This window comes from Lygodium microphyllum, chromosome 16 (assembly GCF_053477565.2).
Source record: "Lygodium microphyllum isolate KBCC chromosome 16, Lygodium_microphyllum_v1.1.10, whole genome shotgun sequence".
In the NCBI taxonomy this organism is placed as follows: domain Eukaryota; kingdom Viridiplantae; phylum Streptophyta; class Polypodiopsida; order Schizaeales; family Lygodiaceae; genus Lygodium; species Lygodium microphyllum.
The window spans coordinates 21,403,886-21,423,612 of record NC_141150.1 but is presented as its reverse complement, the minus strand read 5'-3'; the positions used below and the strand labels follow the sequence as shown (position 1 = coordinate 21,423,612).

General features: G+C 41.9%; 1 protein-coding gene and 1 pseudogene across 1 annotated transcript in view; both read right to left on the bottom strand.

Moving 5' to 3' along the window:
* The window catches only part of POK (Vps52 / Sac2 family), a 156,475-nt gene that overhangs the window by 121,735 nt on the left and 15,013 nt on the right, over positions 1-19,727 (bottom strand). The window contains exon 3 of the mRNA XM_087695563.1: positions 12,983-13,040. Coding sequence (XP_087551689.1) covers positions 12,983-13,040 — 58 coding nt within the window. The remainder of the gene's footprint in view (positions 1-12,982; positions 13,041-19,727) is intronic.
* On the bottom strand, positions 17,696-19,283 carry LOC148022609 (uncharacterized; annotated as a pseudogene).

Here is a 19,727-nt window from a genome sequence, read left to right as displayed (position 1 = left end):
TTGTGTTTCCTCAATACAAACCGTAGCATATCTTCACAGGGGCATCCCTACTTCACTCTAATGGTGTGAGACACAATGTCTGAAAGTCCTCGGCATTTTGCCCTACCTACCACCCTATCATGCAATGCATAAATACCCCAAATCATGCCTAAAGGAATCCCCAATCTCTATAGCCTCTATGATAGTGTATCTCATCGAGTTGTATCAAAGGCTTCGCAGAAATCCACAAAGCAGTACAGTCTCTTCTTCCTCGCTTTAGCCTATTGAATCGTGCCCCTCAAGGTGAAAATGTGATATAGTGTGGAGAATCCCTTACATTCTCTATTTGAACCTAGCATGTCCTACTGCTCTCAAGCTCCCTCTCCCTGCAAATGCACTGAGCTCAGCCTCCATCATTGCTCTATATATCTTAGCCAATGTGTGGCCCATCATGATGGTCCTATAACTACCAAGATCTAAAGAATCCCCAGACTTCTAGATAGGCATGATGGTATGTATGGTCCCCTCATCTAGGAAATAGGTAGGCACTGGCAGGAGGTGTAAGCCAACTCACAAACATAGAAAAAGGGCCTAAATAGGAGATATGCATACTAAAATACCAAAGCTCCCATGTCTCCGTCACACACTCTAATAGGAGCTCACAATTGGGAGATGACAGACTAACAGCATTAAAAGTGGCAAGCTAACACTCCCTCTCATATCTTGGGAGTGTCTAAAGACCCAACAATCTTATGTAATGAAGCATAGAAGCCTTGGGCAAAGGCTTCATGAAGAGATCCACTACGTTGTCCTCAGTAGGACAATAGGCCACTACTAACTTGGAATTCATGATCCACCGTTGAACACAGTGGTACTAAACCTCGATATGCTTTGTGCGAGCATGAAACATCGGGTTCTTTGCTAAAGTGAAGGCACTTTGGTTGTCCACATGCAACTCCGTAGGTTCTATCAGGGGAAATCCAATCCCTACCAACAAACAATGGAGCCACATTGCCTTCATAGCCATAGAACAAAATGCACAATACTCAGCTTCTATAGAAGAAATGGCTACAATGTTGCTTCTTGTTGCTCCAAGAGATAGCTCTCGATCCAAGGGAGAAGGCATAACCTGTAGTGGACCATCGCGTATCCATGTCACTTGCCCAATCACAGTCACTCCATCCAGAAAGAGTGGCCCCCTCTCCATACATGATCCCGTAGGATCGTGTCCCCTATAAGTAGAGCAAGTCATACAAGGCGGCTCTCCAATGAGCTTGTGTAGTCCTAACCATCGTGAAAGAAGACAACAAAGACACCACAAAAGAGAATGTTTGGCCGAGTGTGGATCAACCAGATCAAAGAGCCAACAAGGCACTTGTAGCAGGTAGCATCGAGAAAGGGATCACCTGCTACCAATAACTTGGACTTGAGGTCCATGGGACAAGAAATAGGCCCACACATGGCCATAACAAACTCCAAAAGAAGCTCGAAGATGTACATGTGTTGGGAAATCAAAATGCTCTATACCATCTGATAGATCTCCCTGATAGATCTCCAATCCAAGGAAGAAATGTAGGATCCCAAGATCGGTCATGTCGAACTCCTTGCCCAATATCGTCCATGTACGATCAATCTCCTGTGTGTTGCTCCCTGTGATACTGAGATCATCAACATACAAGATGACCAAGACGCACCTGTCCTCCACAGCCTTGTAATAAAGGTTGGGGTCATGATCTGAGTGATTGAAGCCACCATCCAAGAAGAATCGATCAATCTACTCATACCAAGCTATAAGAGCTTGCTTCAAGCCATAGAGGACCTTTGACAACTTGTAAACATGGTCCTCCTTCCCCTACACAAGAAAACTAGGAGGCTAAGAGACATAAATATCCTCCTCCCAGACACCATTTAGAAAAGCCAACTTTACAACCATAGGATAAAACCAATTGTGATGAGCGGATAAAGCCAAGATAGCTCAAATAGTGGACGTCCAAGCTGTCGGTGTGAAAGTCTCAAAGTAATCCAAACCTACCCACTGTGAGAATCCCTTGGCAAAACAAGCCATGCATTATGCTTGTCCAATCTCATCTGCAAGATACTTAGTCTTATAGACCCACTTCACACCAATCACCTTCTGCTTCTTCAGACGAGGAACCAACACCCAAGTTTTGTTCTACTCGATAGAATCGAGCTCAACCTACATAGCACTGTGCCAAACCTCCTATGCAATAACCTTGTTAACTGTAGTAGGCTCATGGTCCTTAAGAATATGTGACATAATGGCATAGTTCACATATAGTAAACTATCCCACCTGCCCTGAAGCCTACTTGGCCTACGTGGGCCAAAAGGCGTCTCAAGAAATTGAATAATCCCTAAATCTTGCGTGAGCCTCTGATACCACCAAGGAATGGTGATTGGCTCAGCCTCATGCCCAAGAGACAAAGGAGAGTCCGGTACATATAAAGTACCTATCTATGGTAAGGACTCCCCCTCACTAAGGAAAGCTAGATTCTCCTCATCCAACAAAGAAGGCTTTCTCTCTGATGGCACAATCTGCCCAAAGAAACCTGAGGAGATGGTAAAGAGATAGAAATACTCGATGACGAAGTAGTAGATGGAGTTGTCAAGGATGAAAGGGGTGAAGGCAAAGGAGAGGGAGGAGTCGCAAACGAGGAAGGGGTGAACACAAGAGAAAGGAAGAAAGAAAAGAGACAAAAGAGCACAAAAATCCACAGTCAATGAATGCTGAAATAATCCTGCAATTGTAGAAGAATTAAAGGCGTGGAAAGAATGAAATGCAAAAGATAAAAAGGTAATGTATTGTCTATCTATAGTCATTGATAATACTATGTTGGAGAATATCAAAAAAGCAGAAACTTCACATGTAGCTTGGACAATCTTTGAGAGTATATTTTCAGTAAACACAAAGGATGAAAGATTCTCACTAGAACCTGAAAATAGAAGTGAGAAGGGCATGCTGAAGTGGTGCTATAAATAGCACAAAAGAATGCATAAAATACGGCAGGTCGGTCAGTAAAATCTGGCAGACTATTGCCATATTTGGCCAACCTACCAAAGCTGGCCCAAAACGCACAAAACGGACCACCTAAATGCTGCAATAAATACACTGCCCATGTGGCATTAGACCTGCCCAAACACTCGCAACTGCTGAAAAGAATGCCCAAATGACTGACAAGAAATGCATAAGCCCCTCCAAGAGAACTGATTGCACCAACTGTATCATGAAAAATGCTAGTCCACGGAATGACTAATCTCTAACACCCCCTCTAAGATCTTGGATGCAACATAAGGCTCAAGGATCTAGAGTGCTACTAGAGAACAACCTAAGAAACAACCTTCGTAAACAAATCTAGTAGATTATCCTCTGTCTTATAGTAAACCACATCAATGGTCTCATCCAAGATCTTCTCTTGAATGAAATGGTATTGAATCTTATTTTGGTTCGGCTTAGCATGAAACACAAGGTTCTGTGCCAAAGCAATGCAACTCTCATTGTTGCAATGCAGTGGCATAGTACCTGTCTAAGGGCAACCAAGCTCTCCTAGCAACCTCTGAAGCCACACTAACCTATGTGGTAGAAGACGCCACTGTATACTCCGCCTTTGTGGAAGAAAGGGCAACAGTGGGCGACTACTTGCTACACCATGAGATAACACCTGCACCCAAAGTAAAGCAATATATTGTCATTGACCTCTGTTGATCAACATCACAAACCCAACCATCCAACCTATAAAAACCATGGTTGTCAACTACGAAAGGTACGATATGGTATGGTACTAAATGGTACCTTATGATTTTATAAGGTACGGCACGATATTAGTACGAAAAGAAAATTAACTTTTTTTTTAAAACCTATAAATGATAAGACACATGTTTAAACTTTAAAGTGAAAATAGACTACAATATTGCCACTACAAAATGAGATTAATGATCATACATGATACATCATACAACTCTCATAGGAGTCAGGACTTAAGAGTCAGGAGTGAAATCTGCCAATTTGGATACAATCGTCAATGATACATAATCATCAACATCATCATGAAAGCACTCATCAAGAGAGTCTAAAGATAACCCCTCAACATCGGATGATGAGACACTCTCATACTCATCCTCACTGATGAGGTTACCATCATCATCAAATGATGGCTCCCTAGGCCATGGCTATGTAACTGTAGGCAAGGGGGGAATGTCATGATCAAGCACAGGATGAGAGCTACTAGAGCCCCATCTCACATATGTCTGCAAACCACTCAAACCACCCCTCATCGATCTCAGAGGGCGTCGATCGACCATGCCCTGCTAGCAAATGCTATAACTCGAACTCGAACTCCTCGTCCACGAGCACACTGGCTGTGAGTGTCACGAGTGTCTGTTGCTATAAGCTCTCTAGTGATTTTGATTTTGATTTGAGTTTTAATTTCCCTTGTCCTGTTGCCCCCTTTGAGAAGATGCAACTAAAGCCCCCTCTATCAAGGAGATGTTATGAAATCGATCAAACAACCGTGCATAACGCAACAGGTAACACTCAAATTCATAAAATATGGGCATCTGAGGCTATGAAATCACCTACTGCACAAAATGGAAATATTTTCTTGGCAGATTATTAAGGAATAGGGTAAGCTGATCGTTAGAGAACTTAGGAGCCCTAGTGGTTGAGAACTCAATGAGAAGATGCCGATACTCAACCAACTTTACTTTCAAGTCATCCTTGTCTGTGATTTTTAAGTTTTGGAGCTCATGATCCAAATTTATGCGACAGGCCCTATCCCAATCGCATAGCGGTCAATCAAGTGTGCCCAACGCTCCAATGCTAGTTTTGACTTCATAAAGAAGTATCTGTCTTCCTCATTACTCACAAATCAAAGTTTGTTTTGAAGAGTTCTTTCTTGACAAGCATCTCCTGATCCAACAGAAAATACAGAATCAGTTGGCATAGAATCTGAAATAATAGGGTTTGTACCTAGCATTAGAGAAAAAAAGTATTGTGGAAGTGATGTGTAATCCGAGCAAGGTTCCACTTGCGGATGGCCGGTCCATAGTGGAGATTCTGAAAATCCTGCAAGATCTTTAGTTCTGTGCACGAAATCTAAAGGAGAAAACTCAAGCTTACCTTCAATCTCCTACTAAGCCCTATGCATAAGGATGAGATCATGCTCAGCAACAAAAATTTGATATGATCTATGGACTCCATGGTAGTCCGATGGTTCTCCGCCCATATTAGATCAAGCAGTAGCAAGTTGAGAAACCCACTCCTAATCATTTTTATCTATGTTTGGCTGTGAAGACTGAAGCGGCGTAAATGTATTTGAAGTCATCCGACCCTTCTATTGCTCTTGCTTCTGCGGACGTGCTTTCCGATCAAAGGCCAAGGTTTCTCAGAGAGTACCTAGCTCTAATACCGTGTAAAGAAATGCTCTAAACGGGAAAAGCACAAAACCAAATGTACGACAAAGCACAGATTGATAAACATGGAACACAATCAGGATTAGGGTTAGGGTAACTCAAAGACAGTGAACACAGTGAATAATAAAGTATATGAATAATGAATATACAGTGCTCATACAGCAAACACACTATATAGTGAATGTTGGGCTTTACTCATGCCTACGCTCACACAAGAGTGTCAATGATCTGCACATAGGACACTGGAGCACTTCTTACTCTCCATAAGAGAGCTTTTTTCCCCCAGTCACTTTTATTTTCATCTATGTATTTATGTTACACATTTTGCACTTACCGCACAATATATACATCTGTGCGTGAATGCACTTTAAGACACTTTCATAGCTCTAAAGTCTAAAGGTTGTACTTTGTACTTTGCACTTCAAATTCTATTATGCAAACTGTCATACTGTGACTACACTCTTCATGTATCTATCAGTCATGTCCACTTCTGCTCCATTGTTGTACTTCACTCTTACATTTGGTATCAAAGCTATTCAGCCAGCTGTCTCTCTGCTCTCTTCACTCTCAGCTCAGCCCACGTACTGCTCCTGCTTGTGGCAACCTGTATTTCTAATGCGCCTTCTTTGTTCTACTCAGCCTCTGAAACCTGTCATGGCTGTTCAGAACAGCCCATAAAACCCTAAATTTACAGGCGCAGTCCAGAAAACCCTAATTTCACACCTGCGGTCCAAAAACCCTAATTTAGCAGGCGCAGTCCAGAACTGCTCCAGATCTGTTCCAGCCTGCCATGTCAGCAGCCATGCAGCTCAGAACTAGTTCTGCTTGCTCTCGAGTTGCCACATCAGCATATTTTCAGATCTGCGCAGCTGCTACAAGTATATTTTATTATTTTAATCAGAATTTCAGAGCAAAAGCAAAGGGCTTTTGCAGAAACAGGTCAATTTTTGCTTCAACAACTACTTCAGTGCACAAATTGAAGAAATTTGCAGATATTTAGGTTAGAAAATTTGGGGTTTTTGTATTTTTGGCAGAAATCGGCACATGTGATGTGTTTGTGGCCTGAAATTGACTAAAACGACGCACATTGGACAGTCAAATTTTGAGGCTTTTGTGTTTTTAGTATTGCTGAGCACTCTTATTGTCTTGAACAGCGTGTCATTTGCTGAAATCTGGAAAATTTCAGCATATTGAGGCAGTATTGGTTAAGTGTGACACGATTTGGTGGTTCTTTTGACTAAATTTGGGTCAATTACAGCTTGGCATTTTCTGTAATTTCTCAGAATTTGAAGATTTCAAGGTCAGCCACCTTTCGTAATTGCTCTTTTGGCATTTGATTAAGTGGCATTTATCATGGCAGCTCATGGACAGAATGATGTTTTCACTAATGTTTCGAAAGAGGATAGATTGAATGGCAATAGCTATTCTTTGTGGTCCTTTATGATGAAAAATGTGCTTGTTGCAAAGGGTCTTTGGGATTATGTTAGTGGGGAAGAAGAACATCCTAGTGATTTGGCTTCTGCAACCCCTCCACAAGCACGAGACCGTGGACAAAGGCAAGAGGGTGTAGTAGCAACCTCTCGACAAGCAGCGTGATGTTGACAAAGGCAAGAAGTTGTCACACAGGCACCACCCCAAAGAATAGCTGCTCAGAGGGCTTGGGACACTAGGGATATCCAAGCATTTTCACTTATTTCATTGGACTGAAGAGTTGTCACCAATGGTGACAAATTCCCCTTTAGATTGCGAGTCCTGAAGCTAATCCTCGCGGTAAGTCATGTGGAAAAAGGCCCCACTATCCATGACCCAAGGCTTCTCCTTCGAAGAAGAAGCAAGGATCACATCCTCCACCTCAAACAAGTGTGTGGTAGCGGATATGGCCTTCAAATCCTTGGACCCCTCCTTGGGCTTCAAATGGGGATACTTCTGCCAGCACTTCTCCTCAAGATGATCGCCCTTCCCATGGTGTGGGCACATGGGCTTCTTCTTCTTCTCATCCTTGGAATCACCCTTCTTGTTCTCCTATTTTTTAGCTTAGGGCTTTCCCTATAATAAACCTTTTGTATATCAATTATTACCAAGACATATTGGCTCAATGATTCCAAATCAATTTGATCCTCATGTACTTTGAAAGGCGATTTGTATTATTTAAGTATTTCAAGATATGATTAAATGTTCATCTTTCTATTAAAGGATGGCCAATGGCCAGAACACCCTATAATTATACTTGGGTCGTCATTGACGAGATGCCCAAGAGAAATTAAAAGTTTTAGTCGCGCGGTCAGATTGACCAGAAAGCTCAAATGACTAAGACTTTTACACTCAGATAATCACATTGACTAGAAGCCTATATAACGAGTGGTTTCAAAAAGTGAAACCAAATGCTCATGATCGAAAAAACAAACCATGAACTGGTAAACCTACATAAAGAAGCTCTTCAAAAGCTAAATTTAGCAACTCCTAAAATTTAGGAGGTTACTATTTTTGTAAGTTGCTCAAATGGAAATTATGCTCGTATCAAAAGCTCTGAAATTTCGCAAGGATCTATTTTTTCTTCAACAGCTCTCTCAAATTCTTAATCATTTGAGAGATTTTTAGAGTAGAAGGTTTGAAAGATTCTTTCTCTAGAAAACTCACATGTAGCATCTAGAAGAGGACGTGTCATTTTGAAGAGACAAGTGTCCCTGCACTAGTCATTTTCAACAAGCACTTGTCATTTGTAACCTCTACTTTCCACTTTTGAGCACTCAAGCCCCACACCTATATTTTAGAGGTCTCTCTCTTCATTTAAAACAAGCTCTCATGCTGAAATTTCAGCCGCATGCTTTGTACTCTCCTATCTATCCCTCCTTCAAGAAACACTTTCTACTTAGCTTTATCTAATTCAAGCACTAAAAAAGAGAATCAACTTGCTGCCCAAAGTTTGCAGAAATTAGGGTTTCAAGACCATAGTTTTCAGAATTGCAACAAATCAATCCTTTTGTATATGGTTCAAGCACCTAGTGCCCCTAGTTTTGTCTCAATAAATTCCTAAAAAGGGGAGGGGTCAGCTCCCCTCTCAACATGGTGTCGACTCTCTCTCTCTCTCTCTCTCTCTCTCTCTCTCTCTCTCTCTCTAAATTTTTCATGATGATAATTGATCAAATTGGTTAAGTTTAAAGTATTGTCATTCTCATGTTTCCCCGTACTTACATTCCCTTCTTCTTCCCTCCCCCTCAGCCTACAGTAAAAGCCTTCGTGGAGCTCGATCCATGGGTACCTATACCTTCTTCTTTTGCTTCCACATCCATGCAAGATTTTGGAACAAGTTATAAGGAATATAGACTTTAGTTTATCGACTATGTAATAAGTCTAGAAGAGGACCAATTTCTAAATGTCAACACAAGAAGAGGTGCATATTTAAAAAATACAAAATTTATTTCTTCAAGTCTTCCTTCAAGTTTTGTTTTTCAAAGTCAAAATAAAGTTGGTGCATCATCATTTCAACAACCATCATCTTATTTTCAGTTTCCTAAAAATGAATTTTCATTCTCACAATTTCCAATCCCACCCACCCTTCTCTATTCCACCCATATCGACATAAATCTTAGCATAGTAAGGTGTCTTTTTGGATAGCTGGCCTGACTTTCACTTTAAAGAAATAGTTGTTTCCTACTAGCTAGTGTTTGCACTCATGTTATCTTGTCACTTCCACAATATCATGTGATGTATGTAGTTGGTCACCTTTCAGAGCAGTAAACTTTACTATAAAAGCCTGTCTTTGCCATTCACAGAATATCAATCACCAAGTGCACCTTTTTCCACACCACCATTCACCATTCGACATATGTAATGACATACCCCACTGGGGGATCTTCAAATATAGACTCATCCTATCGTTTTAGGTCCTCTACTTTTACACACCTACGTGATCGAGATGCATCAGTAGTGGGAGTTTATTCCCCAATCCAATCATTCATAGAGACCTGTATGCATGGGTACCCCACCCCATTATCTCAAGCCCCACCTATTCTCCCAATATACAATGGGTCATCCTATACCTTTTTTGCATGTGGACCATCCACAAGTTAGTCACCTCCTTTGAAGCAAACCTCTAGAGTCACCATGTCAGGTAATTTCATGCATCATGTAGCACCTACTTACCCTCCTTTCTATCCTATGCCACCCACCTATCCTCCTCAAGACACCCATCCATTTGCAAAAGTCAATCATGTGTTTTACAAATAAGACTCATTTCAATGGCTCTAACTTTACACTTGGTCAAATTTGATACAGCATGTCTCAGATTCCCAAGGCTTGTCGAAACTTGTTCAACAGGTAGAAACCCCAGCTTGGCCTCCGCTACTTCTCATATGAGGTAGGTCGCTCTTGGAAGAGCAAAAATGTCATAGCTATAGTGTAGTTGATACAAGGTCTTATGCCCAAGTTTTAATCTTAACTACAATACTTTTACCTTGTCTCCAAGTGTTGGACACATCTAGTTGATCACTATGCGGCTTGCAATCGCAAATCAATCTACACCATGGGATCCAAGAGTTTTGAATCACTAGGAGGGATGATTTGAATGTCAAGATGGCTGAGTATCAATGATTTCTCGCTAAAGTCGCCACCACTGGCTTACCCAAGTCAACTGATGATCAAGTCACTTTGTTCATGGGCCAAGGCATTTAGTATGCTACACGGAGATATAAACTACCTTTTGACACAAAAACCACTAAATTGATACATACCCTACCCAAAGATTTCATCGGTTGTCTTGTCTTCAAGAGATCTTGGCTCATTGACAGCAGCACTTTCAGTCATATGACTTCTCAAAGAGATTTGCTTCAGGGTCTTCATCCATCAAAGGGTACAATCAGAGTTGGCAACATTTGTGTAGTGCCTATTAGTGGCACTTTTCAGTTCACTTGGTATGCATGCTTAAAGATTGGCTAGTCAAGATTGCAGGAATTAAGTTGTTTGTCAACATTGCTGTAATAAAGGGAATCAACTACAACCTATTGCTTGGTCATTTGTGTATGAGTAACACAAGACTCATCGAAGACGGAGCCAATGGTCTAGTCTTCCTAGGTAGCAAAATAGAGGTGGTTAAAATTGAAATGAATAGTTTGAAAACCAACCCAATAGACCTAGATGTCATATTCAGTATGCCACATGGAGATATAAACTACCTTTTGACACAAAAACCACTAAATTGATCCATACCGTACCCAAAGATTTCATCAGTTATCTAGTCTTCATAAAGGCCTTGGCTCATTAATAGTGGTGCTTCGAGTCGTATGACTCCTTGAGGAGATTTGCTCAAGGTCTTCGTCCATGGTAGAATCAAGATTTGGTGACATTTGTTTGGTGTCTATTAGTGGTGTTGGCACTTTTCTACCATTGCCTAACCATACATCAAGCTCTATTTCAAAAGTCCTACATGGTTTGGACTTGGGCTTCCCACTCCTCTCAATTCATTGCCTTATTAGACTCAGTACCCAGGTTGTCTTCACCAAGCAAGCCATCTTTACTGAGGATTCTTCTTTAAGAGTCGTCAAATGGGCTGTTTTTATTCAAGATTCTTCTTCAAGAGCCATTTTAGCAATAGGTTGGCAGAAGGGGAATTTACAGGCTTCATTCCCCTTTCATTGTGCAAGATCCAAGGCAAACTTCCATAGTCGCCCCTAATCCTAATTGTGCACCACCTATCCCACATGTTCCATCCCATCCCCCACCATCTCCTTTGGCAAATTCCCTCATACCCCCTGTTCCTCTTACAATGTCACTGATGTGGTTGTGGATTCCTCAACCCCTCGTGTTTTAGAGAAGGATTCCCAAGATCGTGAGGAGCTTCTTCATCGATAGACTTTATCAATTTTTGCACTTATTCTACCACCCTTGGATCCATTCTATCTTCTTTGGCCTTCAGCCACACCCAAGATCTGAGAGGGGGTGTTAGCAGTCGTATGTGTCTTGCACAGTCATCTCCTACCTGTGAACCTTAGGCTGAGTCAAACAAGGACATTAGGAGATCTAACACTCAATCTATCATGTGTTTTGATGGAGGAGGCAGCTCTTTCTAAAGCATGCATTTCTTTTTCACTCAATTTTAGGTGTCTTCACATTGGCTGATTTATTTTCTAGCGCTCTACATTTCTTTTTCAATGGGGCAGGAGGCTGCATTCACACTAGTTTGATGAGACAACCAGCTGACTAGTAGGTGACAACATTTTCCCATTTTTACTGCATTCAGCTAGCATTTTGTGATGCTCCTGGAACAGGTCAGCCAGTTTTTGGCATTTTTGGCTATTTATGGCCTGCCCCCAATCGGCTGGTCGTTATTCCTTTTTTAGATCTTCAGCACACTCCGATATCTAGGACATTCGTCCATATTCCAGTGCTGCCTTCCATTATCAACCTAATCCAGTGCCCTCATTGACGTCTTGGGCTGCATGCAGGGGCTGATCAACCATTCTTTGTATTCAGCATCCATTCAGATTCAGTACAGATTTATCGCTTCATTCTTTCTTTCTTTGTAGTCTTTCCTCTTCTGTTGCACACTCTCACAGGACCATGCAAGACAACCAAGAAATAAACAAGTAAAAATAGTAGAAAGTCAATCCATACTACATGGACAATTGGCATACCAAGACAAACCCAAAGTCCATGTCCTTTGTATCATGGAAAAACTCTAAAGAAACTAGTGCTAGTCAAGAAATGCATGACATTAGTCAATCCCCATGTAGCATGCTTTAAGTGTTCAATCATGGTGAGTAATCTACTACTAACTCTGCCCAATAAGTATGACACCAGATAGTATTTTATTCATGGGGTAGAGAGCGACCAGGAATTTAATGTCAATTGTACCTTGGTGTAGGTATGTACTCTCCTCTGGAAAGATCTTGTGTCACAATTTGAGAAATCTCTGTCTCTATCTAATATTAACATGGTGGATAGTCTTAGCCACTCCGCTGCTCTAATGTCCGAGTATTTATATTGTTAGTCCCATGAATGATAAGGGAGCTAATTGATAGGCATGGACAACCTCGTGATATGTGGCTGAGACTCTGGCTCTACACTTTATTAGCCTCTCACAATGCTTCTATAGCTCAGTCAGGAAAAGATCGAGGCATCTCTCATCATGGTGGCTTATCACTTGATTATCTAAACAAGTGTGATATCTCCCTCAACCTCATAATCAACCTAGCATCTATATATTTACTGTTCCTTTACCTCAACTTCTCCCTCCCTAGCCACTTGTACTATATTTTCTATGCTAAGGAAAAACATCAATCTCTATCCACTAAGGCCTTCAGTTAGGCCAACCAAATAAATGTGTTTCATAACCCAGTCCTCCTATTTGAGCTCCATAATTTTTATGCTAAGAAAAAACATCAATCTCTATCACCACTAAGGCCTTGGGTTAGGCCAACCAAATAAATGTGATTCATAACCTAGAGCTCCTATTTGAGCTCCATTTGAGCGATTTACATCTTTGATATGGCAAGGGTACAAAAATCTCAACCTAGGTCAAGACAAAAGCTAATCATTTACTGATTCATTAGAATGAAGCACCCAAAAAGTAGCACCCACTTGTTGGCTCTGAAATCGCTCCAGCTCTTCTTGCAATCCATCCAGCGATATGTCATCACTAAATTATAAAACAAGAAAAAAGAGTTGGAGTTAAGAAAATAGCTATCAATCTGTAAACCAAAAACCTTATAGTGCACATACTAATATAAGAGATATTGATCTGATGGTCTCTATGGCATTCTGTGTGACTAGATCCATAAAGCAATTTTATTCAAGGATTTGAATGTTAGCACCAAACGTGCAAATAAAATATTATAAATGCTAGTGTTAGCACCAAATTGTAAGGACTTTAGAATAAGCTTTGATATATTAATCAATTATGAAGAAGATGTTGCAGAAACTTATTTTTTGTTGGTTTTTCTCAAGCTTGAGCTCTAGTCCTAATCTTTGTACCCTAGTCCTACCCATGAAACAGTCTACACACACGCTTTAAATGGAAACTTAAAGAAAGCTTGTTATATTGAGAAATTTGATCAAGGAAGCATCTACCTTCTAAAAATTCCATTCAGATGCATCTTATCAAAGTAGTAAGACCCAAGGCATATTGCATGCAAATGCATTATTGAGTCACTAATATTAGGGTTTGCACTAATCCTACATTATTGTGCATTCATCCCTAATTATGTCTCCTTAAAACCACCCCAAAAAGCTATTGATGCTGACTACCAAAACTAAATTGCTTATTTTTTTTAGGACAAACGCACCACAATCCTCTATAAATAAAGCCAGTAGTGGCATCCATTTGTCCCTTATCATTTCTCAGCCTCTTGTCCATCTGGATGACATCACCATCAGTGGAGGACTTCTTCAACAAACTGCTGACCATCAGTCACCAGCCTTCCAAGAGGTGCCTGGTGCATAGATGGGCTGCTACTGCTGCATTTTGCTATTGAAGCAAGCTGCCCTACTCAAGCAACATGTTTCCTTCCTCAGCTGACAACATCAATTAGACATTAGACAACCTGTTTTCCATCAGATTCAAGGTGCTGTCCTATTGCGTTTTGTTGTCTACCTGGCCATTCAGCCCCTGATGTCATCAACCGAGCTATACGATCTACTATTAATTGTAAGGAAATGCTCGACTACAGAATACAAGCACAATCATATAGCAATCGCAAAGACCAATTAAAAACAAGTTAGGATTAGGGTAATATAGAGACAGTGAATACAAAAGATAAATAAGTCTAAATAATGGATAAATACAATTCTCAATGCAGCAAACACACTATGCAAAGGTGAAGTACTAACCCCTAAACTCCCATGTATACAGGACCAAGGCAGAGAGTAAGAGCAGAAGAGTGTGTCATACTTTGACGGATCCCGAAACACAGCAAGGAGCCTCCGAATATTGTAGCAGCAAGCACAACTCAGATGTGGCTGGATTAATGACAAACAGGCAGACTAGGCTACAATAGCAAAACGCAGATTTGACCAATGATCTGGCAAGCCACATGGCAGGCTGGCAACAGCTGTGCAGGTCCAAACACAGGCTGGAAATGGTAGGTCAAAAGTAAATGCATCAGTCCTGGTGATGGCAGTAGGCTAAATGCATCAGTCCTGGTGATGGCAGTAGGCTGCAAACAGTTGCCAACAGCAGTAGGAGGTTAGACAGCAGGAAACTGATGATGGATGGCAGTCACCAACAGCAGCAGGGGGTTGAACAACAGGAAACTAATGATTGATAACAGTGGGCAGCAGCTTGAACTGAGATATCCTCCATGAACCAGGTGTGGACAGCAGAGAGAAGGCACCTACAAGCTACACAAATGACATTAAGGCCAAGTAGTGGGCAACCTGTCTATTCATATATGGCTAGGTCCTCCCAAATTCAGGTTTGGCTTACGGGACACAAACACTCTCTAGGAACACATTTCTTCTTAATAATAGTTTGGTAATTTAATTAATTAAGCTGGTTTTGGGGCTATTTAATATGACTAATTAGCATACAATACATTTTTAGCTAAACACCCCCTCTCATGCCCAAATCAAAACCAGAAAGGACCTGTACTAGCCCAAGCCCAGATATTTTTATTTTCTTTAAACCCAAGGAGTCCCACCCCAAAGCAACCCAAACATCAGACAAAGGGTCCACGTCAACTGCCCACTGGCCTATCAAGACTACAAAGACCATGATTAGCTTACCAAGGGAGCCCAAGTGATTACCCTAGATATACAAGGCATCGAACAAAGAGCACTCTTTGACTGCCGAGTAGCGTACCAAGACCTACAAAGGCAAAAAATATAGATGGAAGCAAAGGGAGACTACCCTAGGAGATTGCCATGTGAGTTGCCGCGAATATGGAGGATCCAGAATCGACCACTCTTTGACCAAAAAGAGATAAGTGCACACACATGCATGTTTACTAGAACAAAATGCCAATGCATGGGGTTATGCAAAGGGCAATGCAAATCATTATGTTAGTGCAAAACGTTATACAACGGTGCCATTTGAACTGTTGTAGTCATCAAGAGGATGCAAATAATGATACAATATACAAAAAATAACTATATGTGAAGCAATAATGAATCAAAATCCTATCACCCTTAAGAGAAGAAGGCCGCCCCCTCTCAATGTGGAAGGGAAAGCCAAAGGAAATCACCCTCTCCCCATCAATCTAAAGTAGTAGAAGAGGGTGCACCCACGCGGACCCTAGGTAGAAGGTATTGAACATCTTAGTCAAAATATCTACAAAATCGGCTGATGAAGGCACAAACTCTAGGCAAACAGTGCCAAGCTCAACCTTCTCTCTAGTGAACTCATAGTGAACACCAACATATTGCAACCATAGGCTAATAATAGGAAAGTCAATGAAGCACATGAAAAATGTAACGTTGCCAACAACCCCTTAGATAGAAAGCCTCTGGTACTGCCAAAGGGAGCTCAATACTCTGCCTTGGCTATGGAAGCAGCCACCATCTCTTGCTTATGACTTGACCAAGAAATGGGAACCATGCCCAAAGAGAAGATACAGACACCATGAGTATACTCGATGTTGGGATCTCCGGCCCAATCTAAATCAGTGTAAACCCATAAAACCAAACCATGACCTTATGTCAGACCATAAGAATAAGTGCACTGAACATATCTCAACACACACATGCAAGCAATCCAATGAGACATCTTATGTATATTGATTGTTAGGGGTTAAAGGCCGCTGTCCCTAGCCGTCTACATTTACTTGTACTTACTACCTTCACACATATACGCTACATGTGGTGGCCACCCGTCACTATCACTTTATTTTTTATTCTTTACATGACAATAGAATAAGGAAGCCAAGTCACACATTGTGATTGCTGGAGCTCCCACATACTATCTTGCTCTCTCTTGCTTGAACTTCCATAGCTCTTGCTTCTGCTCTTGCTTCCACTCCTACTCCATCTTTCAACTAGTATCAAAGCGGGCATTCGAGGAGCTTTTTCAGCATTGCATTCAGCCTAGGACGAAAAGCTTGCTTGAAGCTTTCATGGCTGCCCCAAGTTCCATTTCTATCCCAAGGTATGCATTGACCTTCCCCTTTGCTCCAACTTGTTCTAGGGTTGCTTTAGGCCTTTCAATGGTGCCCCATTGTGGGCAGTTGCTTCAGCCCAGCCAGCAGTAGTCCATGTGTTTGCACCTGCTGCCTACAGCCCCTGTCCTAGCTCCCAAAAGTCACCTACGGCTCATGCTTTGTCCCTGACACTTAGGCAAAACACTTGGTCATTGTTCAAGCATTTGCAAGCTTGGTCATGAGTGCTATTTGGAGCCATTGAGCTCATTCATTGACTGTGAATATAGGGCAGGTCTGCAGTATACTATCTAAATAGCATGTATTTGAATGCTTATGGACTATGTGATCCTTGTTGGGTATGTTTGTAACACACAGATGTTGGTTTGATAGTTGGGCAATCTTCTTGGATCGATTAGAGCTCAAATAGCTCAACATTTGAAGGGTTCTTCGCTATAGCAAAGTTTGAACAGCAAGCATTCACAATGAATGTCTATGCATTGAATGCCTACATGCTATTCAGGTATCCTACATGGTTTTGTTGATGCTTGGCATTGATCATTGTGCTTGGATATGCTTATCATAAGTCTTGAGTCTTCAATTTGAGCTTAGTGGGTTGCATTTGCATAGTGGTTATTCAGCCCTCCTCACTTGGCATCATCATTAGGCTTTGTTTGCAACAAATTCAGGCCGTTTACTATAGGTTACACCCTCTTTATCGGCCCATCATATACCTATGTATTTGTGTTTTCTGAAAGGTAGAGCCCGAGTGGAAGCACACAAGCGAAAGCAAGAGCTATGGTGGATGGAGCAAGAAATGAAATGAAATAAAATGAAATGATATATTAACGTCTACAAAAGGCCAAAATGACCTATGAGACCCTGAGTTACAATCATGTGTATGATGGTACAACTGTCTAGGCAAAATATGTAACACAAAGCAAAATAAGAAAGGAAACTAACTATGGCTATATATAAAACATAGAGCTCTATCTAGTAACAATGAGCTCCAAATGGTACAATCTCATGTGGGTATGGAGGGCCTAGCTCTAGCCTGAGCAATAATCCCCTGTATCCGCCTATGAAGGTGTCATCAGTGTCTATGTCAAGGCCTAGGATGTCTAGATTGGCTAAGCTAAACGGCTCGATCAATCAGTACTCCTTGTCTATGTGTGGACTATGGCGGTGAGAGAGGCTCTCGTGTGGACTGTGGCTATAACTGTATTCAAGTCTTCTGAGTCTCCTTTGCAAAGAAGTCTGTGAGCTGCCTTTGTGAAGGGCCTCGGTGGCCTCGAGCAGCTATACTCCTGAGGCGCATGTCACGAAGTCATCGTATCTCAAGAAAAAAGAGGCCAAGGCATCGTTGATCGGTAAAATCCATAACTTTGGATAGTGGTCCAAATCCGTCTCTAAAGAGACAGTGGAAACAACCACGGACCTCATAATACACTGCGCAGCAGCAATAGATATAATGCTCCTTTGTCTCTGGCTCTAATTGGCATATCTGGCATATGCGCTCCTCTGGTGGGATGGATCTATATCTACCAGTCTCAATCTCTAGCTGATGTAAGGAGGTGCGCAACTGGCCAATAGTACATCTGATCCCATGGGAAAGGTGGGTGTCCATGTATCTCGGGCGAACAATAAATCCATCATCTGTAGTATGAAGGAAATGCTCGCGGTAGAAAGCCATCTTTGTCCCTAGCTCCTGCCCTAGCATCAACCATGTCCGCCTGATATCCAACTGGGTAAGATCCATCCTAATGATCTTGCGAACCTCTAACCTACTCAGATCAAGAGATGGTGCATCAAGGGAGTACTGGAAGGGGGGTAACTTGTCCATGCTAAAGCCATGCAGCTCAAACCAAGCCGACATCTGTGCATACCAACATGAAGTATCACCCTCTCTGGCAAGCTGCCTGGAGGACTTAAGGGCCAACCGTGCATATGTGTCTGGATAAGACCCATAGGCTATGTATGTATGCGACCAATCGGGTGAGGGCCTCTACCACAATCGGTGTAGCTTCTAGCGCGGCTCTGATGATCTCATGTGGCACTGAGGCCTTACATCTAATCATCCTGGATATCATGGACATAAGAGGTTTCTCCATTAACCTCCATCCGTCATAAGTGCGCCCTGATCTGCTACGCTGGTCAAGACTGGGCCCCCATATCTGTACTCCATAAAGTAGTGTGGATGTGACCAGTGTATCGAAGAGCCATAGCTTGATGCGGGGTTCTTGGAATTGCACCTGTGAGCACATCCTCTCCAAGCCACCTAGTATTGTGTATCCGCGAGTCAGTCTAGTGTCTGCTGCCTCTCGCATAGAAAAAGTGGGCCCTGTGAATAAGACTCCCAAGTATGTATAAGAATCCACATACTCCAGCTCCTCAGATCCATATGTGAATTTAGGTGCTAATCTCCTGACCCACTGTGGTGTAGTATTAAATACCATCACCTTGGTTTTACCAAGGTTCACTGAAAGCCCACTGTCCAAAGTATAGGAGTGTAATGCATCCAAGTGTCTTTGTAGACCTTCTAGAGATTCAACTATCAATACAATGTCATCTGCATACAATAGGAGAGGTATCCAAGTGCCAACTAGTGGAGCTCCTCTATCTCCTTCCTATGAAATATAATCAGCAATCCCATCAATGTACAAACCGAATAATGTCGGAGAGAGAGGGCATCCCTGCTTCACCCCAATGGTGGAGTAAATAGGTGTTGAAAGGCCCTCACGTGTCCAGATTCTACCCACAACTCTCTCATACAGTGCCAAAATACCCCAACTGAGCTCTTTCGGTACTCCCATGGCATGCAGAAGTCCACAAAGCAGCAATAGGTCCGTCGACCATGAGCCCTTCCCTCCTCAATGATTGCTTTGAGTGTAAGGATGTGATCCAATGTGGAGAAGCCTCTCCTAAAGCCAGCATGTCCCTGTGCTCTAAGACCCCACATCTCTACCCACTTGCTTAACTCATGCTCAAGGATGGAAGCATATAGCTTAGCCAATGTATGCCAACCATGATAGTCTGATAGTTACCGAGTAGAGTAGGGTCCCCTGACTTGAGGATAGGCACAATAGTGTTCGTGCTCAAGCTTTCTGATAGGCCTTCACACATGGCTCCGTTAAACATGTAAGCTAGGAATCCTGCCACAAAATCTCTAGCATGGATCAAGTGCTCAGCTACTAATCCATCATGATCTTATGCCTTTCCTCTGCTAAGTCTGTCAATGGCCTCTCGAATCCTACTTT